The 24479-nt window shown below is 37.2% G+C and overlaps 1 protein-coding gene across 3 annotated transcripts in view; it reads left to right on the forward strand.

Moving 5' to 3' along the window:
• Reln (reelin) overlaps positions 1–24479 on the forward strand; it is a 492143-nt gene that overhangs the window by 345635 nt on the left and 122029 nt on the right. For all 3 annotated transcript variants that reach the window (XM_008830753.2, XM_008830756.2, XM_008830755.3), the window contains exons 21-25: positions 6110–6302; positions 7099–7211; positions 13336–13473; positions 14316–14502; positions 19259–19464. In XM_008830753.2, the coding sequence (XP_008828975.1) occupies positions 6110–6302; positions 7099–7211; positions 13336–13473; positions 14316–14502; positions 19259–19464 (837 nt within the window). The remainder of the gene's footprint in view (positions 1–6109; positions 6303–7098; positions 7212–13335; positions 13474–14315; positions 14503–19258; positions 19465–24479) is intronic.

Genomic DNA, 24479 nt, shown 5'->3' on the forward strand with positions numbered 1-24479 from the left:
GGGATGGAGAGATGGCCCAGAGATGGTGCAGAAAACACAGGTTCAGTTTCCAGCACCCACATGGCTGCTAACAACCATCAGTAACTCCAGTTCCAGAGGCTCTGACACCCTCTTATCTCCTTCACCGGCATTGTATACATGGGCACACCTACCTGCAAGCAAGCAAAACACTCATACACATAAAATAAAAATAAGTGAAATATTTAAAAAACTTTACACTTGTATATGTATTTAGGGGAAAAACTTTGCTGTAAACAAAATAGTCATTAATAACAAGTTAGGAGCAAATGAATATTTTTTATATCTGACAGGCCGTAGATCCTCAAAATGTGGAGAACCCTTATAAATCAGCAAGGAAAGGATTAACACTATTTTTTAATAGACAAAGTTCATGAAAATACTTTGTCCCACACAAAAATGCAAATAGATTTTTTTAAGTCCCTGGAAGCCTAAACCACAGAAAAAGGGACTTCAGACATAAAGCAGCTAAAATGAAAACTGCTATGAGTATTCAGTATTGACAGGTTTAGTCATGGTTACCACCAGTCATTATTAATGTTCTTGGTAAATGTAACTTGTTACAGTCTTTTCAGAGGCAACCTGGCAGTGTCAACTTTTACAATGTGAGTTTGCCTCAGTAAGCATTTCTGCTTTGGGAAACTTATCCTGGGGCACTAACTGGACAAGTGAACAAGGATCCATATGGATGCATATTAAGTAAGCACCATCTAGCAGTGAAGAAATGGACACACTTCCCCAAAATTTCAGCCTTAGAGATTGGTTTTATTCACTAAAATGACAATGACTCATCACATTTTTTCAATATAGAAAGATGATAAAATCATTGTAAAAAGGAAAAAGCAAATTTATCATGAGTTCATAATGATTTTTATTAGAAAAAAGTGAGTGTCTGAGCATGCATGCATGTATTTTATGTCTAAGCCTAAGAAAAAAAATGCCTGGAAATATGTGTATGATAATATAAACAGTGGTTATTTCTACATGGTGAAATTGCAACCCTAAAACAATATGGTTACTTCTGCTTTGAAATATACTATTGGAGAAGTAATCTGAGTTAAAATACCACCCATAATTCTATAATATCAACAAGTTTTTCTTCCAAATCCAGTAAGCATTTCTTGCTGATTATAAGGACAGAACAAGAAGGATGGTGTCAAAGAAGAGGAGACTCATTCACATCTCCTGCAAATCACTAAAACTTCTGACTAGAATCAAAACCAAAAGAGCCTTGTGGCGCTCTATTGTTTCTGTAAAATTTTCTGTGAAATTCTTGAAGAAGAATCAGAATATTGGTTGTTTCTGAAAACTTTAAATAATGATAGTATCTTCTCTTAAGGCATAGAAATGAGTGTTTGGCCATATTGACTTTCTAAACAAAATATTCTCAACAAAGTGAGATTGTTTCTCAAAAAGTGGCTCAGTCCTTGGGTGCTTTGCTGTTTGACATGAATTTGCTTTGAAAGAATTTTGTAACCCAAACATTCTCATTTGCTTTGGCTGTGTGTATCTGCATATCATATTCAAAAAAAGTCTTTTTTTTTTCCTGGAGATGTAAAAGACATTCTGAAAATAAAGAGAAAGTGATTTTAATTGAAAGAACCTTGCCTGCATTGGTTGTAGCATTTAAATAGCTATAGTTTTGTAAAACCCTGCCTGCTCCCCATTCAGAAACCTCATTCACAGACTCATTTGATTGAATAGACATTCCTGGAGAGCCTTCCACAGGCATGGTATAGTGGAAAGGGCTTCAAAGTGGATACAAGGCTTTCTGTAACACTTCTGCTAGCGTCTTAGCATCTGGGTGACCCTGGGGCCAACAACTCCAGTTCTCAGTTTTCCTTCTTCATTACACAGTTAAGGATCCCTGATGATCTTGAGCCTAAGGTCAAATAAGATAATCTAGATGTGTGAAAACCATAGTGTTCAACACAGGATGCTCCTGTGAGAGGTAGGCATGGTTCTGCATATTAAGGGGCTGCAGAGCTAAGTAATATATGACTTCCCCTCCTGCCCTATGGCAAAGGTTTCTAATGTGGTCGTGAAAACAAAGTTTCAGCATTGACAAGAATAAGCAAGACAGGGAGAGGTAAAGGATCCACACTACAAACTAAGTGTTAAATTATGGTAACTCAAGTTATGGTGTTATCTGTTTGAAAGTGTCATTATAGAGTGCCTGTTAATCTTCCTCCATGTGGAAATGCAGAGGGATAGAAAGGTAGTCCTGTCTAGAAGAAAGGGATATCTTCAGTCTCTCATTAAATCTTATAAGTAGATGCAGACACTTTTTAAAAATGTGCTCCTTTATTTTGAGACACCCTGACCTTGGTAAGACAACATGCATGAAGCTAAGCATCTTGAATCCCAGTGTATTCTGTGCCCAGAATTTCTCCACAAAATGCTGGCATGGGCTATTCTTTTCATTTCAATGCTTGTAACAGAAGCATTTGAGCATCATTTTTGCCTTTATAAACAAATCTTGACTTCAACAAGCAGCAAAGAAGAACAGCTCAGTAAATTAAAGGACTACAGACCATGAAATTCTCTGCTTCTCAAACCCCAGCTGAGTAAGAACGTTCAGGAGAGAAACGGCAGACCCAGTATCCCTGGCTTTCCGCCAATCTTGGATAAATCAGAAACAGTTAAGTGACTCCATGCAATGAGCAGACTAGAGTTTAAAGCATGGACAACTGTACTTGTGTTATTTTGTTTCCAATTAAAGCATCAGGATAGATATCATTTAATGCTGTGATGAATGACAGGAGTGTCAGATAGAAATATATTCGGTTCTAGCTTAGGACAAAAACAAGAAAAGACTGACCATAATATAAAGTCGGAAGGGGCTAATTTGTCATCTATAACAAGCAGCCCTAGCCTAGACAGCCCAGGGCTGGGTCACACCTTAACCAGGCCATCAGAGACCAAGGTGTTCTCTAGCTTTGTGCTCTGCAACCTCAGCAGAGAGGATGCTATCCACAGGATAGCTCTGTGATTGCTACCAAAGGAGAACTGCCAGACTAGAGAGGAAGGAAGTCCATTGGAGCAACAGGCAAAGGGGTATGGTAGCCAATTCCATCTGTCTCTTTAAAAAACTTACAATGAAAGCCAAATGAATAAAACTGCCTAGCATCTTTTACTTATGTCTAATTGATGATAACTCAGTAGTAGACACCGTGGGATAGTCACTGAAAGGTGGCTGTAGAGAAAAGAGGCTGTGCCTCACAGTCAGAGCCACTTACCCAAAAGGATCTACCCATAGTAGGAAACACCAAATAACTCAAGACTCCTGATCTACTAGTTGATGTAAATGTTAGGCAAGAATTTTTTTTGTCATTAACTTTATAGACTGGTCATCTAACTTTATAGACTTTTCATCTTGTTTACTTCTTGGTGTCTTTGTATCTTTTAAAATCTGTTGTCATCAATGTACCTCAGAGAGCACACTTCTCAGGTTTGAGTACTTGCATTCTTAGCCAAGTTCACAGTTCCCTTTCCACCTGTGCAAAGGGGAGCTGCAGGCAATGTTTGTAAAACTGAGCATTTCCCTCTGCTTCTGCACAGAATTAGGACACTGAACCATCGTAATAAGAAGCTGATTGTGAAAATAATTTTGATTTGTTTTCAGAAATGGTGGGCTGGGCAAGTGTGACTATACACAGCAGAAATGAGAAGGTTTTAGTGGCTCTTTGTCACTTGCAGACTTTGGGTCCTGTGCAGTGTTGCACATGGGGTTTCTCAAGATGCCCAGAAGACATGTATCTTGTTAAGAAAAACCATATAAATGAAGCCTAGTCATCTTTCTCTAATTACCTTACTCATAAATAGTTCTACAAAAATGTATTTAACCCTTAAAGTAAAAAAACAGCACTTATTTCTCACAGGGAAAACAAAAAACCTTGGAAAACATTTGTGCCTGTTAAAAGACTGTGAAAAGGATGTAAATAAGTTTGTACCTGTTTTGTTTTATGTGTCTCGTATTTTGCCAGTGTTGCTTCAGATTTGAGTCTGAAGATTTATATTTTCTGGATTTCATGTTTATATTCTGACCTGTAACAGCAGTCATGGATTTATATTTTTCATATCATAGTATCATTACATAATAACTGAAAATTAATCACTTATACACTAACTATAAGCAATATTTATTTCAAATTACAGTGCTTTCCTCTCTCAGTCTTAAAGTAATTGAAAGGCAGGGGCTTTGGCATCAGGCACTACTGATTTCTCATTGAGACTTTACCATTTACTAGCCCTTTTCCTCATTAATTAAGAAGAAATAATTATTCCCACTATAAAGAGTTACTGTGAGGATGGAACTAAGGAAGATAATGTGGGTATTGTGTTCAGCCCAGTCTTAGGACTTGGCTGAGACTCAACAAATGATGAGGACCATTCTTAATAATGATGATCAAGTTGTGGCATTTGCTGTTTCTTAGCTAAATTTACAAGGCAAGCAGTGTTGAATGTGACATTTTCTTTCTGTTACTAAACATGATACCAAAGTGGAGATTGAGGCTTTTTTGTTCTGTTTTCCTATTCAGTGTTCAGGGGAAGTTTTAGGTTAAAAAATGTTAAATTGTGATTATTCATTTTGTTGGGAGAAGCTTTTATATTTTATAACCTTGAGTCTAAGTTCATTATGACTACATATATGGACAATATTCCATTTATTAAATAATATCTTTGGGGAGTGGATACATGTTCCTATGTGTGTGAGTGGACATACTGGTGTCTGTACACATGCATATGGAACCAAGTGGTCAACCTCAGATGCCATTCTTCAGTAGCCATCCACCTTAATTTTTTGAGACAATGCCTCTCTCACTGAGACCTGGGAATCACTGATTAGGTTCAGATGACTGGTGAGCCTAAGATCTGTCTGTCTCCACCTCCCCAACACACCACTACACCCAGCTTTTTATATGGATATCAAAGATCGTATTGAGTCCTCATGCTTGTGTGGTAAGCACTTTACCGACTAAGCAATCTTCCCAGCCCCCATCTATAAATAACATCTTCTTAATCTTTGCAAGGAGAAAGTTACAGTAGTTACTCCATGTGTTGCTGATTCCACAACAGATAATTAACCTAATATATTAAATGAATCAAGAACTTCACAGAGCTTCTCATTGGTTCTTTTGTCCACACTAACTATCCCTTCCCACTAGTAGGGGAAGATTGTTGAGTGCTACTGGGCCTTTTCAGTACGGCAGGTACGGGTGCTATGATAGGCAAACCCAATGCAGCTGATCCCAGGAAGACTTTCACTGACCACGTCACTGTGATGCAAAGGTGTTCATGTCTTAATCTTGGATAGATTATAAATCCCTTGAGTTTTTTCTTAAAATAACAACACTTTTGTCTATTTTCAAACAACTTGCAGCTGCAGTGACATACACTCACTTGAGGCCCAACAGAACACGTGCATTGGATTGAGATGTAGCACAAAAATTAAAAATGCATTTATGATGTTTTCAGTATTGAATGCATGAATATTTAAAAATTGAAAATAAGAAAAACAGAAAGAAAATTAGTAAATTTTCACATTTTTCACCATCACCAGGAAACAGCCATCACAAACATTCTGGTCAGTTTCCTCTGTGTATCACTTTGTGGATGTTACTGAAACTTACCATAGTATGCATTTTAAGTGATGATACCATCTTCATGAATATTTGAAACATGGATGGTATTCTGCCAGGTGCCTATGCCAGTTTACTTAAGCTTTCACATTTTCCCTCTAGTTTGGCTTTTAGATTACTGCCAACTACTATTATAAGTAATCATGTAATATTCATCATTTTTTATAAAACTGCCTCTGAACTTAGAACTATTCCTTGAGATAGATTCTAACAGCAAAGACGAATGAGAGTAATACATGAGTTTTCAATTTCAAATACATCTTACATCTACATATAGGTACTAACACTTTTCCTTCTTTGTTAGACTTACTGAAATCTGTTCTACAACTGGGCAAGGTTTAAATAAGTAAAGTGAAACTGTTTTGGTATTCCAAACAAAGTGAACAGCTTAATTTTTCCCTTGATGCATGGCTCTGTAGAAGTCTGATTTCTGCCTCTGTCTCCTTCAGTTTTACAGGAGATTCTAAACTTGCCTCAAGCATGCGCTATGTGGAAACACAGTCAATGCAAATAGGGGCATCCTATATGATTCAGTTCAGCCTGGTGATGGGGTGTGGCCAGAAATACACTCCACACATGGACAACCAGGTGAAACTGGAGTACTCAACCAACCATGGCCTCACATGGCACCTTGTACAAGAAGTACGTATAGTTTCTCTAAAGTTCATGATTGATAACTTCTTCCTTTTTATATAAAAGCAAATAAAATTTTATTTGATTTGAAAAGAAACAGTGCTATTATAAAGTAAAACTGACATCAAGTTAGCAACAGACCACAAAGAAGCTACTCCCTCTGATGTCAATAAGTTCAAGCCTGGATTCTCTCAGATGGAGTTTTGAATATCACTTTCTAGCTCTCTTCCTCTATAAACTTGCCTATTCTTCCCTAACAGCACATCTTCATCTGTTCTTTTATTAACTTTCCCAACCATAGGTGGACTAGGTAAAGGAATGTGGTACCTACTGACCCAAGAAACCAAAACATAAATACAGATCCAATTTCATAGAATAAAATTTACATGCACAAAAAAATTTACATGCACACACAAATAGAACAGTTCAATAAATACAAAAATATCATAACACATGGATGATTTTGCCAAAGGCTGATGTTAATAGATCAGAATGAATCCTAGTCCCTTTCTGCTTGTCCAAGTGAAAAGTGAAAAATATTTAACTCTATTATGGCATCTCATTTGCAGTTATTTCCCAAATGCTTTTAACCTTGCAGAAGGAAGTCATGAATTTCCTCCCTATTGCCAATAGTTAAGATGACTGTGTTAATGCTGGGCATGGTAGTGCATACCTTTAATCCCAGCACTTGGGACACACAGGGGCAGGTGTATTCCTATGAGATCATGTCCTACTTGCAGTACGGAGAAAAACACTTCTCAAGGGCAAAAATGGAATCTGGGTTCAACTTTTGCCTCTCTTTCAGGAATGCCTTCCAAGTATGCCAAGTTGCCAAGAATTTACATCAGCAAGTATTTACCATGCCAGTGAGTTCACACAGTGGAGAAGAGTCATTGTACTCCTTCCCCAGAAAACTTGGTGAGCAGTGATGTCTTAGATATAAGTGTTGCTTCTGTTTTCATTCTTTTTGCATCACTTGAATATGAAGATAAATTAAACAAAATGGCAAGGTAATTTTTTTCTCTATCCAAATGCCCAGAGTTTTCCTTTACACTGAGCTGTTTGAAAAGTCGAACTGACGAGAAATATGAAAAAATGGTTTCCTTTGTCTTAACTGCTTCTGACTCCCTTCTTGCCCCAGCGTTTTATTTTTGTGTGAGAACTCAGCAAGCCAATTCCTTTAGGTTTGACATACAAAGGAGAATGATGATAGAAATCGAAAGGTTCAAATAGTTTAGACTGCAGATTTATTTTCTTGCTGCAAAGCCCAACTTTTTATATCAAAAGCCTAACATATACTCTTTTCTAGTCACATATTTTTCAGTAACAATAAAAACCATTCCTCAGGAAGCAGAGATCTCAGTAAACAGAGAAGAAAGAACATCTGAGAGGAAAGAAAAAAATTCACAATATTTTTCTCAGATACTCTTAAACCAATCATGAAAAATGCTGTAATATTGGGGGTGGATTTTTGAAAATTTCATTGCTGTGGATATCTAAAGCCCCATGTCACGAGAAGGTTGACCAAAGAAAAAGCCTTGAACTAGAAACTGGGTCTGAATTATCAGTATGGCTCTGCCAGTGATCAACCAGCTACATGATCTTTACCACTCACAACCCCTTCAAAGCAGAATCTTATGAATGTAATGGAATTTTTAATTAGATTATCTTAAATATCCCTCACAGCCCTGGAATTCTAGAGTTCTGTGATGTATGCAGGAAAAGCCCAAATGAGGCCAGCATTGCATTTCCTCAAACATAGGCCTTCAATGCCTCTTTTATGAAGAGAACATTACCAAACAAAACTTTCTCATATTATTTTATATAAAAGTTGGGCTTTCCATAAAAGCAATTGGGTAGATAACAACCTAGAATTACTTTCACACCTTTCACTGAAGATTGAATTACTATATTGTGTAAGAATGCCTCCTTTATTATTTCTTACAATGCATTATTATTCCAGGTAGAATGAAATGCTTAAAATTTAATTTCCACGGATTTTTTTATGTTGAACTGTGAACCATTTTCAAAATAGTCTATTGATTCTTTACATAAGAAGCTCTCTATTCAACATTCTGTTCTTTTATGTTTACTTCTGGGAATATAATCAAGATTTTTATTTAATTCCAGTGACCTTCTAAGATTGTATATCAGTGAACGCTTCTCTAAAACTACGCATCAAACAATTGAAATACTGATAATTCTGAGTACAAAGCTACTTAGGGTTTTTGTTTTCATTACTACACAATGAAGTATATTTCTGTCATTATTTAAAAATCACTATTTGACTTATTCATTGGCATGTATGGTTCAGTTTTTAAAATGGTGATAAGGTAATATTGATAGTGTGTTACAGAGATGTTTTTCCATCGATGGAAACATTCTGGACCATTATTCTTATCTATCATAGTTTAGGTGGTGTCCAAAACTGTTGTTCGATCAGAAAAACCTTGTAGATTATTCTGCACTCAGATTATTTGTAGCACTTTTATTCCTTAGCCTAAAATATAACATCACTGAATTGAACGTTTTTATATTCAGAAAAGGTTGATCCTCATCAGTATTAATTAGATCCTTGAAGGGAAATATATTGACCCTTAAACGATGTAGATTCAGTACAGTGCTATCCTATAGTAAATGTTCTCATTGAGTGTTGGAGAAGTAAATAGAAATTTGATTCAAACTAATTGAATTAAAGTGATGGTTTACTAAAGACATCTTATAAATACATTATGTGTGTGAGAGAGACATAAAAGCAGAAGAGGGAAGGGGAGGGTGGTAGGAGTGAATATGAGCAAAGCACAATGCCATATGTGTGTGTGTGTGTATACATACATATATGTATATGAAAATGTCATAGTGAAACAGTATTTTGTTATGCCAGGTAAATAATGTGTTTAAACAATACATTATTTTCAAAATGGTATTCCTGTTGCCATTTGCCTTTAAGCACATATAGTAATTAATCTAATTCCACTTTCTCAATTTTCCTTCAAACTTAGGAAAAAGAAAGAGAGGATTTTTTAAAAATAAACAACCCAGTAGGATACTTATTTTAGCACTCCTACTGACTAATAGTTGTGTAAACATTATTGCCATATTTTTAAAAAAAATAGTGTTAAACTGGTTATTGTCATTGTTTCTGAATCTATAATGCTTCAAGGCTCTGCTATAAAGATTAAATTTGTTTAGTCTCCTCGAAATCCTTGATAACTTCATCAAGTTTATTTCAAACTTCTGCACATAGCATTCCATTGGGGGAAAACGAATGCAGTCTAATTTGAAGCAGTATTACTTTTGACCAAATCATTGTTCTCCTATTTTGATTCAAAGATATATGTAAATATAAACTGAATACACTAAAGCAAGTGTGGTTCTTGCATTTTCACAGATCTGTTAACTTTGGAACATGTACTAGATAGCATAACTTTAGAGTGGAAATATCCAATATATACACCTGTTCAGAGAAATTATGCTGTATATGAGCTGAACATTTGTTACCCAATGAAAATTAATTTCATTTTTATGAGATACATTTACATAAGAACAGGGCCTAATGAGACCCAAACAGCTGTCAGTTGCTGGCTTCATAAACAAATCAACACCTAATGACTGAATGAGTTTCAGAATAATTGGGCAAATGTAATTACAGGAATTCTAAAGGTGGAATATACAATTTAGTCAGCCTTCACTTACCTTGATTCCTCAGGTATGGAGATATGAGTCAACGCCATTGTACTTTGGTCTTGGAGTTGAGTTTATACGGAAGAAAAAAAAATAAAGACGAGTTTTGTTGCTTTTAGAAATCCATAACTGGATTTTAAATAGAAGTTAACTTTATTTCGTGACCTACTCATAAACATATATATGTGTATATGAGAGAGAGAGAGACAGAGACAGAAAATGACTTGGAAAATTAAGTATTGTGTTGAGAGCAGCATCTAGCAATGTTATGACTGTTAATCAACAAGGTCACACCTTGCCTTCTCTCAGGTAATCACCTGGAGATAGCTCACACAACTGATTTTTTATCACTAAGAATGAGTCCAAACCAGATATGGTGGCACATGCCTTTAATCTCAGAACTCAGGAGGCAGAGACCAGTTAATCTCTGTGAGTTTGAGGCCAGCCAGGTCTACATAATAAGACCCTATCTCAAAACAACAACAAGAAAAAAAAAAAAGAAATCCAGTAGTATTCAACCTCTTTTCCCCACCTTATTATTCAATTGACACCAGTATGTTAAACTGTGGATATTATTTAAGTGAAATATCCCACCTTAAATTTTTTATCATAAGGACATACCTTTTCAAGAGTTTATGGTTATAAGGATCAACATACTTAGGAAAAGAATTTAGAAAGTACACGTGACTACCAGAGTAGCATTGGAAATCTAGGACAGGTTTCTGAATATCTCCATCCCATTTTAATACTGAAAGTAGCAAACCTTCACAATAATATTTTTGTTGGTATTGTAAAGTCATATAACTGAAGAAAATAAACTGTCATCTTGGTCAGTGCACCACTGGGGGAATCAATTCATTAGTGAGCTTGAAGGGTTCTTAAAAATCAGTTTGTCCAAACCCTTTATTAAGATGTGAGGAAAGCTGGGGCTTCTCACTAAAAGTCACACAGTTGGTAAGATGCAGAACTGGGGGTCATAGGGGCCTCATCCTCTGACTCCTGGTACATTCCTCAGTCTATTACCTTTGGAAATAAGGAACAGGCTGCCTCTCCTATGCTGTCCATCACTCATTGATTCACTTTTAGGACACTTTTATTTCAGTAGCTACTTTATTCTGTTCATGTGTAAACTATTGAGACAAAAACTATCCTTGTCTCCATAAGAGCTCACAGACTAGTCATGTGGGACTCTGGACATGACTCAGATTGTAATCAGTAAAAGGGTACAGCCAGTATTCCTTTCCATGCTGTTTCAGTTAGCTCACTTTGTAGGGCTCTATACACTAGAGCAATAAAATTACTTTTAAAGTAGGCTTTTCTAAAAACCAGTTTTATGATGGGACTATGAAAACCGAGATGACTGTTTAATTGCAAATATAAACCTACTGCCATAGCGTGGCATCTGCCCCATCTTAGGTCCCATGACAGGCACCCATGCACAAGTAAACCTACATCTACTAAAAGTACCTCAGTAAATCCTGGAATTATCCTGCTAGGAATGAAAATACAGCCTATTAGCAACAGATCGTTTGGCAAAATAAACAATAAAAGCTTAGTCTGTATTTTAACAGATCTTTTCTACTTAAGGAGTACTTAATATGTATAATTAGTACCGAAGATTGTAGTGGATAATTCAGACAGTAAGATCAAGTGTATCCATAGAGAATGTGCTAAAGAATGGTTTAGTGGGTAGAACTGAACACCCACAAGAATGCTGCAGATCCTTTTTCCATTGCTGTTTTGTTTAGCGCTCTGACCAGAAAGAATTCATTAGAGATCTCTGAAAGGTCAAAAAATATGCTGTAGTTTTTCTTAATGATTTTTAGTAGTCAGTGATTGGAAGTCTTTTTAACAAGACACTGAAAATACATTCTGTAGATTCTATATCTGAGTTCAGTGAATTAAGACCCCAATTATGTTTAATTTTCATCTCTAAGATCAGCTAGTCCATGAAACTCAAAGATAGTGTAAAAACAAGCACAAGTTAGCATCCAGATGTTTTCTTCATAATATAGAATGTTGCAGTATGTCTTCTTAACCCCAAAATTTTATCCCAAATACTTTTTTTGTTTTGTACTCAGTTGATTTAAAGTCTTCCAATAATGGCTAATGTGCTTGTTCTAAGAAATTCTGTTATTCTAGGTTAAATATGTTGCATTCTCATCTTGAAAGACATGCTCTGTTCAGTAGGTTTTGTTGTTTTTTTTTCTTTTTTGTTCTTTTTGAGACAGGGTCTCCCTGTAGCCCCAGCTGTCCTGGAACTCACTATGTAGACCAGACTGGTCTTGAGCTTCAGTAGTCTTTTAAAATATATTTTTATTGAATTTTTGTGGATGTCATACACTATATCTTAATCATATTTAGCGCCCCCTTTCCTAACTGCACCATCCATATGTTAAGGCCTATTGAGTCACATTTGTGTACCCAGACATCCTTCAGTGTGAGTTCGTCCACTGGAACCTGTTCAGCCTGTCTAGCATCACTCCCTTAAAGATCAACTCTCCCTCACCCCGCACTGAATAGCTGCCAATAGTTCCTCCTCAAAGTTATGGCCTCCTGCCTATTTCCAGAGTTCTATGCTGGTTTTCGTCTGAATGAGTTTGCATGGATCTTGTGCATGCTGTCACCATTACTTTAGATTCATATGAACAAGGTCTTAGGAGCCTGTAAGGCTTTCTTTCCTTATGGTCATGCACCTCCTTCCCAGGCTCTTACAACTTTCCATCCCCTCTTTCACAATGATGAGTCCTGGGTAGGTGAAGTTTAATATTGGAGTCCTGTCCAGGGACCCACACTCCACAGTCTCTTATTCTCTGCACTTTGTGTTGTGGCCTTTTGTGTTCATCACCCTCTGTTGCTTGAAGAAACTTTACTGATGAGCATTGAGAGATTTTTAGTAGTCTCTCTACCCCTTCTTCCACTACGTTCTGTGAGCCTTAGGTGTAGAGGTTCCATTGTAGATGTGTCACTTAGGGTGAGGCATCTCACTGGCTAAGATCAAGAGAACAAATGATACCAAAGGTGAGTAGATATCTTAATTTTGAATGTTCTTTCTTACTTTATTTCTAGAATCAAATTTCTGAGTAGCAGCAAAAAAAATCTGGTATTTTGTTTTCCTTTAAATGCCTCAACTGAATTAAGATTAAAATATAATGTAGACAGGTTCTTCTTTAAAAATATTCTGTCATGATAGAATTATTGAATTATAAAGTAATTGAATGGAAATTAAGCTAAATGCTGAGCAGCTAAATAGAAATGCCAGAAGGTTTGTCTTCTAATGTGTGTTGAACTCTAGTATTTTTTGTCTCATCATCATAGGTCAGTTGAGACACTGTTTTTATTGCCACTCTGTTTATAGGTCCAGTGCCACCCGCTTCCGTTGGAGTCAGAACTATTACACAGCACAGGATGAGTGGGCTTTAGACAACATTTACATTGGGCAGCAGTGCCCCAATATGTGCAATGGACATGGCTCATGTGATCATGGCATGTGCAGGTATGTGCTCCTGAGAATCTGATCTGCTCCCTGCCTCTCGGGGTTTGTGTCTGTGGGCTCACCTCAACAGCTATCATGTGAGTCCGTGCAAAGACCTATATGTAATGAAACAGCCAAAAGAAAGTGAGTCTCCTTCTGTTCTTATTTTAGATGTAAAAGAAACTGTTCATGTAAAGCTATAAATGCTGAACCTCAAAATTTAAATTCAAGATATGGTTTCCTAGGTTTAAAGTGCAGGTTTATTCAAAGAACCTTGCTCTTGTCTCCCATTCCTTCTCCCAAACATCTTTAAAGCACTAGTCAGACATTGCTACATCCTTTCTACACCACTTCACCCAAAGCTCAAGGTTGTGCACATGGAGGGAGGGTGATTATCACCAATAAGGATGAGAGAGAAATGTACTTGAATCCTTACAGATTCAAAATAGACATAATTTAACAAAAAAAGTACTACAAAACATTGCCAGAGTTGCATGTTAGTTGAGCTAACACACACACACACACACACACACACACACACACACACACACATCATTCGTAATTCTATGGGGAAAATTCCACTAACTCTTGCTCCCATATACACATAAACATGTGTCACATTCTTCATTACTTCTTGATGCCTGAATTCCACAATTTTAACATAATACCTATAAACCAAAGATTCTGCCCATTTGGGGAATGTGCAAAACTGAAGATAGTACCATATCACATAGCACATTAAAGATACAGAAAAATCTAGAGTGAAGGATAAGCTCTGAAGGAAAGTGATACATGGGAATACCTTAGGCAGGAGAGCCATTGCATTACAAATGACATTGTTACTGTACCCTGCTCTCTCACAGGTGTGACCAGGGATACCGAGGCACTGAATGCCACCCAGAAGCTGCACTTCCCTCCACAATTATGTCTGATTTTGAGAACCAGAATGGTTGGGAATCTGACTGGCAAGAAGTGATTGGGGGAGAAATTGTAAAGCCGGAACAAGGCTGTGGGGTCATCTCTTCTGGATCCTCTCTGTACTTCAGTAAGGTATGCCCAAGAGCTGGGGTGAACTATCAGGACAGTAGCTGATTTAACATTAGACTGGCTCACAGAGCATTCTGAACTCCATGGGAACAAATATGAAATCATTTTATTGTTCTCCATATCCCTTGCTTTTGATTTGGCTTTGCCACATGCCTATCCTTTTGTGACATCTTAGCAAACTTACAGTTTTATGATTGTTTTTTGGTTACTATAAGTCTAGGTTAAGCTAGTTTAAATTCTACTGCTCTTTTTGTATTTTTTTTTGTACAGTGCTGGAGACTGAATCCAAGGGCTCTAACATGGTAGGCATGCACTGTACCACCAAGTGACATCCCAGCCCCCTAAATCTCTTGCAGTTGATTTAAAACACATTGTTTTCCTTTCTTCCAGTGTTAAGCAGGCTTATGTCTTGAGGGTTGTTGACTAGAGCAGGATCTTAGTCTCTCCTCACTCTGACCTTTGGAGGGTGTGTGAGTGGGCTAGCCTGGGGTGAGAGAAGGACAGATTTAGAGAGGGTAGGACTTCGAGATTAGGGACAGCAACTCTACAGTCAGACTGAGTGATTCAGTCGATTTTATGACTTCCTGGCTGTATGACTTTGAGCACATTCCTTATCCCCTTCTGACTTAGCTTCCTCAACAAAGTTGGGATGAGCCATCAGGACAGTAGCTGGTTTACCATAAGACTTTTTCACAGTGCATTCTGAACTGGGACAATAAGAAGGTCTCATTATGATTCTTCTGTGTTTTATGTTTATGAGTGTTTTGCCTGTATGTGCATGTACCGTGTGCATTCAGTGCCCACAGAGGCCAGAAGAGGGCATCAGATCCCCTGGAACTGGACTTAATGATGGTTGCTAGCCACCATGTGGTTTCTGGGAATGGAATCCCAGCACTCTGCAAGAGCCTAACTGCTGATCCCTCTCTCCAGCCCTGCATTAGGATTCTCATGTAGGCTGAGTTAGTGTGTGTCAGCTATGTAGAAGAGTCTTTATCATATGGACAGTGCTCCTGTACACGTTTATTGAATTTTTCAATCCATTGATCTCAGGAATGTGATTGAAGGAAAGAAGAATGATAGTAGAGGTGAGGGGTGTGCCACGTTGCTCCCAGGGGATGGGGCCGGCATCTTAGGAGCTATTCTACCTTAGTTTGGTGACTGCTGGTAGAGTCTGCTGATGTGTGAAACACTGCATAAAGTTTATTCTTGCAATGTTCCACTCTCCCAGTGGCATGCAAATTGGTAGATACCTAGGGGCCAGGGGCCAGGCAGAATCACAAAATTTCATCCCCTTTGAATACCACCAATCCATGTTACTTGGTTGAGAATGAGAGCAGAAACCACTTTCCTCTCCTTCCTTGCTTTAGGCCAGGCAGACATAGTTTTCCTCTCTGCTCTGATTCACCTCTTATATAAGGAGAAAATATGAAGAGCAGGTCCAGTCTCCAATCTGAATAACATGTCCAACCCTAATTATGGGCAGCTGTCTTTAGGATATGAAATATTGAATACCATTTCTTTGTAGAAGGGATTGCAGCCTCCAGTTTTGGGACAATTGGAAATGTCTCAGTTTGCATTCCATAACAAGTAGACAGGTGTGAATGATATACCATAAGGCTGATATGTTGCAGAATCTATTTGTGCAGAAATCCAAGACAAGTTAATTCATGTGAGTGCAAAAATAGGCTCAGGTTTTGTTTGGATGCAGGTGTGAAACAATCAGCAACAACTGAAGGAGACAGAACGGAAGAAGATCAGGATGGATCCACTTAACATTCCCTAGCCATTGACACTGAAAGTCATCTAATTACCTTTATTAGAAATAATAGTCAATAAGTGATCAATATCCAATGGATACATGTGGAGTTGCAGAATTGGAAGGTTATGCTTCCTGTCAGCTTCAATTTTAAAATGAGATTGCAAATCTTTCACTGGTGAATATATGTGTACATGCAGAAAGCATGAGAGAGAGATTTGAAACATATAAAGATTATATGTGAATATTTCTTCCACTTAATTCAAAATAAGCTCTGAAGTCATATTGCCTGGATAGGTTTGTATCCCAAAGCTCATGAGCTGGTTCACTTTGCAGAGTTGTTGGTTTTCTCTCTGTAGCTCAATATTCATGTCCACAAAGTAGAATTTTGAGAGTAATAAGTAAGTTAAAGAGAAAAGAATCATGCTGGACTCATATAACGAGCTCAATAAGCATTAGTTATCATAATTACAGTTTATTAGAGTAATTTTAAATTGATAATCATTAAATTTTTCTACATATATGCCTTGCCACATACTTAAAAAAACATCATTTCAGAAGTACAAATTTTCCCTTCATCTCCCAATTCAACTTTCCCCTCTGGACTTTTGTCAAAATATCTCAGGGCCTTTTTAAAAAACCTTTTTCTCTTTCATATCTGTTTAGAATTCTAAATGGGAGAAATAATTTTAAATAAAAAAAAAGTAAAAGACTGGGTCCATGCAATCAAAATAAGGAAAACTTACCATGGAACTTGTCTCAGGGATACTAATAGCTCAGATACCTACAACACATACTCTTATCCCTATATCAGATTGACTGTCACCAGGAGAGTGGAACCCTCACAACACTTCAAAAAGAAGAACAGGGAAGGTTTGAGATTGGCACCTTAGTGTCCCACGAGTGGTATACATCCCTCTGGCTACCATAGCCGGGCTCACATGCCCACTAGTTTGGCAGGGGAGAGCTAGAACACAGTTGGGCATTCCTCACATGCAGAATTTGAAGTGGAGAATAGGCAGTAACCCAAAGTAAGGATTTAGGTTATTTGCACACCACCCTAGATTAAGGTAGCTAAAATCCCTCCATCTTTCTGCTGCCACACGTTTGGGATACTCTACCTGCATAGTGTGTATTCATTTTTAAAGCCCAGTCCTCAGCTCCAGCCAGAAAGCTGCCGTCATCAAAGGTTGATGGCTCCACAGCCCTACCTTAACCTTGTCCCTTGTCACATAAACCTTTGCCCATCCTACTAAAAGGCTGCTGTGATGCTTGCAGGAGCTAGGGCAAACTATAGTCATCACTTTATTCTTACAATTCCTCTCTGATTTTATATGTAATTGATTGTGCTTTTATTGCTATTCTTGAACTTATCTCTAGATAAAGTGTTCACCTCCAAAATGCATATCATTTTGGAGGCATTCACATATCAGTGAAAACTCAGAAGACTAAATAGGCCTAGAATTAGTAAGTGATTGTGTAACAATAATAAGGTCTTAGTCTGTAGCTGGCAAATGTCATCATTCATCATTGTCCTTGTCAGAAGACTATGCTCTCCTTTTGTGGTTTTTATAACACATGACATTCTTCATGGTGTAATTATCAAGGAAAGAAATTAATTAAAATTAGAAAAAAGTCTAAAGAAATGGTTATTTTCAAGTAAATATAAGTTTTTGTGTCTCGTGGCACTTTGATTAAAGAAAATTTTAATGGGAGATGAAAAGTGAAGATTCATAACAATTTAAAGGTTTTGTTAACTAAGTTATTTGTTAACTGTTAAGACTTATTTTAGCTAAATTATATTTAATCTAGAATTTAGATTTTCTTCTAAAAACCACTCTTCCTGAGCAGATCCCGAGATATGAAAATACTAGGATATCTGAGGTATTCTCAGAATGTTGCGAATCAGCTGGAGAGCAATTTCTACATTCCAGGAATAAAGGGATGCTTAACCTGTTATTTCAGCACACAAGTGCATAGATACACATGACCTGTGCATGTGAGTTTACACATGCATGCATGTATCCATCATAGTGAAGCAGGAAAACGTCACAGCATCTGTTACACAGTGCTCTAAATTCCAGCAAACACTTTGTCATGAGCCGTTTCCCTTTTCTTTTTTTTCTTATTCCTCCAAAACAGTGTTCAACATTTGAGGTCACTGAACAAAAGAAAGTGATTTGTGCTATTCTCTAGGAAAAAACACTTTTTGTGCCAAACTAAGCATTTATGTGGTATTTTCCACCATTTACAAAAATCCTACAAAACAGTTTCCAAGTCTCTGTAGACAAACGCTGTCACTTCCTGGAAAAAAAACCTGCTCTGAGAATTTCACAACAGATTCTCATTTCAACCAGCTAATTGTGATAATTGGATTTTTATAATTCTCCTCACCTTAGATCTTTATCCTTCTGGCTTATTTCCACATACTGAGTTTTTCATAGACGTTTGCTAGCTTGAGATTAACCTAAGATTTTTAGGTTTTCTTGTCGAAAACACTAGGATCTCTGGGGGGTTCTCACGTTTTCATATTTCAAATGAACGGTAAGAAAAAAAAAACACATATAATAAGATTGTCTTAAATACATGCTTGAAACTGAGAGTTTTAAAACTCAGAATTGACTTCAGTTTTCATTTTGCATGCACCCTGGTTTATCCTGGACTCTTAATTGGCTTTAGATCTTTTCATAGCAGTGTGCTCTTTTAATTATCCCCAAAACATGCCTTATATTTTATAACTTTGAAGTATTCTTTGGTATAGTAGGAAATTCCCAGGAGGCTCATAACTAAGTCTGGGTATCAGAGACGGAGATAGGAAAGCAAAGTGTATCCAGAACAGGAACCTTAGCCAGAGCAGAGATGGCAGAAAGGCAAAGTTTGTTCCAAGTGTTAACTGGAGCCAAACTGCCTCCAGTGCTAAGATGATCATGTGAATTTGAAACTAAGCTACAAAACGCCAAAGAACTCCCAGTTGACTGTGTAATTTTTCTGTCCTTTGGAAAGGCCGGGAAAAGACAGTTGGTGAGCTGGGATCTGGATACTTCTTGGGTGGACTTTGTCCAGTTCTATATCCAGATAGGAGGAGAGAGCACCACATGCAACAAACCTGACAGCAGAGAGGAGGGCATCCTCCTTCAGTACAGCAACAACGGAGGCATCCAGTGGTACCTGCTGGCCGAAATGTACTTCTCAGACTTCAGCAAACCCAGGTAACCACCCAGCCATGGCCTTAACAGTGCTTCTAGGGATGATAAATATTCAATTGTTATTGAAATGTCTCGAAAATGTTGACAGCTGTAAAAACAGACAAACATAAATATTTAACACTTAAAGGAGAGCCAAGTATCCAAAGATTTCATCTCAGTTAAGTGCCTGGACAGAATCCACCTGTGTTGGTGTTTAAATTTTTAGAGACTTTTAGCTGAGTGGCACAAGCCTGTAGTCCAAGAACTTCTAAAGCTAAGGCAGAAGGATCTCCATGAGTTCAAGGCCAGCCCAAGCTACAGAGTGAGACCTTATCTCAAAAAACTTTTTAAAAAATATTCTTGGAGATTTAGAAAAGTAGTTGACTAGAAGAAAATCACTAACCACTGTTACCCAAAGAAATTGAGTGTTTTATTTTCTGTGCACACACAAACTATGCTCAGCTATTAAATTTAAGCAATGGAGTTTTGTTCTGTGCTTTATATGACTATACCCAGGGATGGCCCTAGACAGTGTGTAGATGAGTCTGTAGAGCACAGATTTTCTAAAATGTCCCACTGACTTATACAGGTCTTTATTTTGGTAGGTAGAGAAGATGCACAAGGAGATGTCATAGGCAACAAATGTTGAAGATTTGGGGGCAATAATTCATGTTTTTAATAGTAACACCCATACCAGGCAATCAGTATATATGCATATTTAAAGTTAATTTTTATTTTTAGCTTTTTATTTTTTTAATTGAGAAGCTTTTGTATGTTTTTATTGAATTTTTGTGTATTTCATACAAAACACCTTAATCATCTCTATACCTTCTCACCCACCTGCAACCTCCCAGCACCTGCCTCTGGATTTCATGCATTCTGTCATTTGTGTTAAGGCCTATCAAGTCAAGTTAATGTACCCAGATGTAACTCGATGCAAGTTCAACCACTGTGATCTACTCAGCCTATGTAGAGTCACTCCCTTAAAGAAGATCAATTCTCTTTCACCCAACAATAATCAGCTGCTAATAGTTCTTTGGCAAGGTTGGGGCCTGCTGCCCGTTTCACCTGTTCTGTGCTGGGATTTTTGTCTGCTTGAGTTTGCATGGGTCTTGTGCATGCTGATACCATTGCTGTAGGTTCATATAAGCAATGTGCCAGGAGCCTATAAGATTCTCTTTTCATATGATCATGCACCCCCTGGCTTTTAAAATCAATAGCATGTGTAATTTTGGGAGTCTCTTGGACTACCCTGGCCAGCAACTCAAAGGAAGGTTTTTTCTGTTTCTTTGTTATATAGCCTTCAAGAGGTATTGTATGTGTGATTTGTCAGTAGATTTTTGGACTAACATGATTCGCTCTGATTTTTTACACTAGATATTTATTTATCTCTTCTCTCTTTCTCTCTCTCCCTGTCTAACCCTTCCTCCATGCCCTCCCCCTTTAAAGTATCCCCATTTTTCCCATTTCTCCCTTGATAATACCAGTCTCCTATTGTCCCCCCCTCTCTTGAGCTCCTTCTTCTCCTTTATCCCCAAGGTTCCTTGTATAGCCCTCCCTCCCTCTCCTCCCATTTAAATGCCCACATTTTACCCATTTCTCCCTTAGTAATGCCTATCTCCTACTATTCTTCTCTCAAGTTCCTTCTTCCCTTTACCTCCCTTGTTCCCTTCCATTTTCCTGGTTCCTGCAGTTACATCAGGATATATACTCACATAGAGGGATTTGGGCTAGGATCTACAAATGAGGGAGAACATATATCATTTGTTTTTCTGAGTCTGTGTTACTTCACTTAGTATAACAGTTTCCAGTTCTTTCCTTACTGCTGAGTAGAACTCCACTGTGTAAATGTACCACATTTTCATTATTCCCTTGCCAGTTGAGGGGTGCTTAGGTTGCTTCCGTCTCTTAGCTATTGTGAAAAGAGAAGCAATAAACATGGATGTGCAAACATCTCTACAGTAGAATGAGTCCCTTGGGAATATGCCAAGGAGTGGTATGACAAGATCATACAGTAGGTTCATTTTTAGTTTTTTTTTAAAGAGTTCTCCACACTGCTTACTATAGTGATTATACAAGTTTGCAATCCCATCAGCAGTGAATGAGCGTTCCCCTTTCCCCACATCCTCTCCAGCGTTTGGTATCACTTGTTCTCTGGATATTAGCCAGTCAGACTGGAGTAAGATGAAATCTTAAAGTGGTTTTCACTTGTATTTCCCAAATTACTAAGGATGTTGGAACACTTTTTAAGCTGTTTCTTAGTCATCTTTATTTCTTCTTTTGAGAACTCTCTGTTCAGATACATAACCCATCTTTTAATTGGGATATTTATTTTCTTGATTCTTTGTTCTTCTGAATTCTTTATATCTTCTGGATATTAATCCTGTCAGATGTGTCCCTGGTGAAGATTTTCTCATACTCTGTGGGCCTACTCTTCACTTCCTTTGTTGTTTCTTTTGCTGTACAGAGGCTTTTTAGTATAATGAGGTACCATGTGTTGATTGTTGACCTTAATTCCTGAGGAACTGATACCTGATTTAGAAAGTCCTTTCCTGCATCTGTATCTTGTAGGGTACTGCCTATGTTTTCTTCTGACAGTTTCAGAGTTTCAGGTTTCACATTGAGATCTTTGATCCATTAGTTGATTTTTGTGTGGGGTGAAAAATAAGGGTTTAGTTTCATTCTTCCACAAGTAGAGATCCAATTTGCCAGCACCATTTGTTGAAGATGCTGTCTTTCCTCTAGTATGTGTTCTTAGCACCTTTGTCAAATATCAGGTGGCTGAAATTGCATGCACTCAGTTTTGGGTCTTCAGTTATGTTCCACTGATCTATGTATCTGTTTTTGTGCCTGTACCATTCTGGTTTTATGACTGTAGCACTGTAATACAGTTTAATATCTGGTATAGTTATCCCCCCAGCATTGCTCTTAGTGCTCAGCGGTGCTTTGGCTATCTGAGGCCTTTTGTAGTTCCATATGAATTTTAGGATGGTTTTTTTCCAATTCTGTGAAAAATGTCATGGTTTTTCCAATTCTATGTCATTGGGATTTTGATTGGCATGCATTGAATCTATAAATGGCTTTTGGTAGGATGGTCATTTTCACAATATTGCATTGAATCTATAGATTGCTTTGGGTAGGACTTTGATTTTCACAATATTAATTCTTCTAATTCATGAGCATTGGAGGTCCTTCCATCTCCTGATGTCTTCCTCAAACTCTTTCTTCAAAGATTTAAATTTTTCATTTTAGAGATATTTAATGTCTTTGGTAAATTTATTCCTAGATTTTTTAGGCTATTTTGAATGGGAGGGTTTTGTGCTCTTTCTCTGATTGTTTGTTATTAATATCTAGAAAGGCTACTGATTTTTGTAGATTGATTTTGTAACCTGTCACTTTGCTGAAAGTGTTACTCATTTCTAGTAGTTTTCTGGTGGGATTTTTGGGATCTTTTATGTATAATATCATATTATCTGCAAATAGTTAAAACTTGACCTCTTCTTTTCTAATTAGTACTCCCTTAATCTCCTTCTCTTGTCTTATTGCTCTATGAAGAGTTTTAAGCAGTATATTAAAAAGGAGTGGAGATAATTGACAGCCTTGTCTTGTTCCTGATTTGAATGGGAATGATTTCAGTTATTTCTGTATTTAGAATGATGTTGGCCTGGTCGTGGGTTTGTTGTATATAGCTTTAATTATGTTGAGTCCTACTCCCTCTAGGATTTTTAACATAAATGCCTGTTAGCCAAAGGACTTTTCTACATCTATTGAGATGATGATGTGGTTTTTGTCTTTGAGTCCATTTATATGATTAATGACATTTATAAATCATATAAATCATTTATGACTTGTGTATATTGAACCATCCTTGCACCTTTGGAATAAAGCCTACTTGATCATGGTGAATGATGTGTGTATGTATGTTGTTTGCAAGTATTTCATTGAGAATCTTACCCTTTGATCCCAGTCCTGAAATATCTCATGCATACAATGCCAATTATTCCCACTGTTTTCAAGAAATGTGAATATGTTGCTTCCAGAGCTATTTCAAGCACACCCACAATCCTTTCACTGTCTTGAGGGGAGGACAAGGTGGGGACCACAAGGAAAAAGGCCAGGCACCCAGGTGACAAGAGCACATGACTCAGTGAGCTTGTTTGCCATCATTACTCCAGTTTCTGTCCATATTACAAGTCATACCTACATTAACTAAAATCTTATCTAAACCTCCGAGAAGACAAGAGTTAGAAAAAGCTTTGTATGTAAGGGTTTTATTATAGAAATATCTGTGCATGAAAAGTGAACAAATTAATAAGATGTCTATGGAATAAAAAATATATAAACATTAAAATGATCTTAAATAATTTTACTGACATGGAATTTGCTTATTAAGTTTTGAAATGTAAGGTACCATAAAATATAAACCTTACCTATATGATAAATTTTGGCTGATCATACACATTAAGATATTTGTAAAGACCAACCCCATATAGATTAGGGATGATTTAAGTTTTATTTTTAAATCAGGTTCATGTTTTTCACAAGAGTAAGAATTACATTGAAACTTTTAAATAATATTTTAATATAATAATACAAAAAGAAATGGGTTTTTCTAAATATTCCTTCTTTCATGTTTTAGTTAAATTTATTTATTTATTTATTTATTTGGGAGCATATGGAAATCAGAGGACAATTTGTAGGACTGGGTTCTCTCCTTCCACAATGTGGGTCCCAGAATTAAAATTAGGTCATTAAACTTGGAGGTAGGTGCCTTTACCTGCTGAGCCATCTCGCCTGCCCAAGACATCACTTTTTTTTAATAAATAAAATAACTTATTGAGAATTTCATACATGCATATAAGATGTTTTGATAAATCCATGCCCACTCCCTCCCCTCCAACTCCTCCCATATCTCCCCACCACTTTTTTCTGATAACTTCATGTACTCCTTCTTTGAGTTATTTATCTTTTTATGGGGCTTTTGGCTACTCTAACATTCCCCCCTCTGAAGAGGTAACCCTAAAATCTTTTAAGGATTA

The sequence above is a fragment of the Nannospalax galili genome, unplaced genomic scaffold, assembly GCF_000622305.1.
Source record: "Nannospalax galili isolate Female #2095 unplaced genomic scaffold, S.galili_v1.0 scaffold312, whole genome shotgun sequence".
Taxonomy (NCBI): Eukaryota; Metazoa; Chordata; class Mammalia; order Rodentia; family Spalacidae; genus Nannospalax; species Nannospalax galili.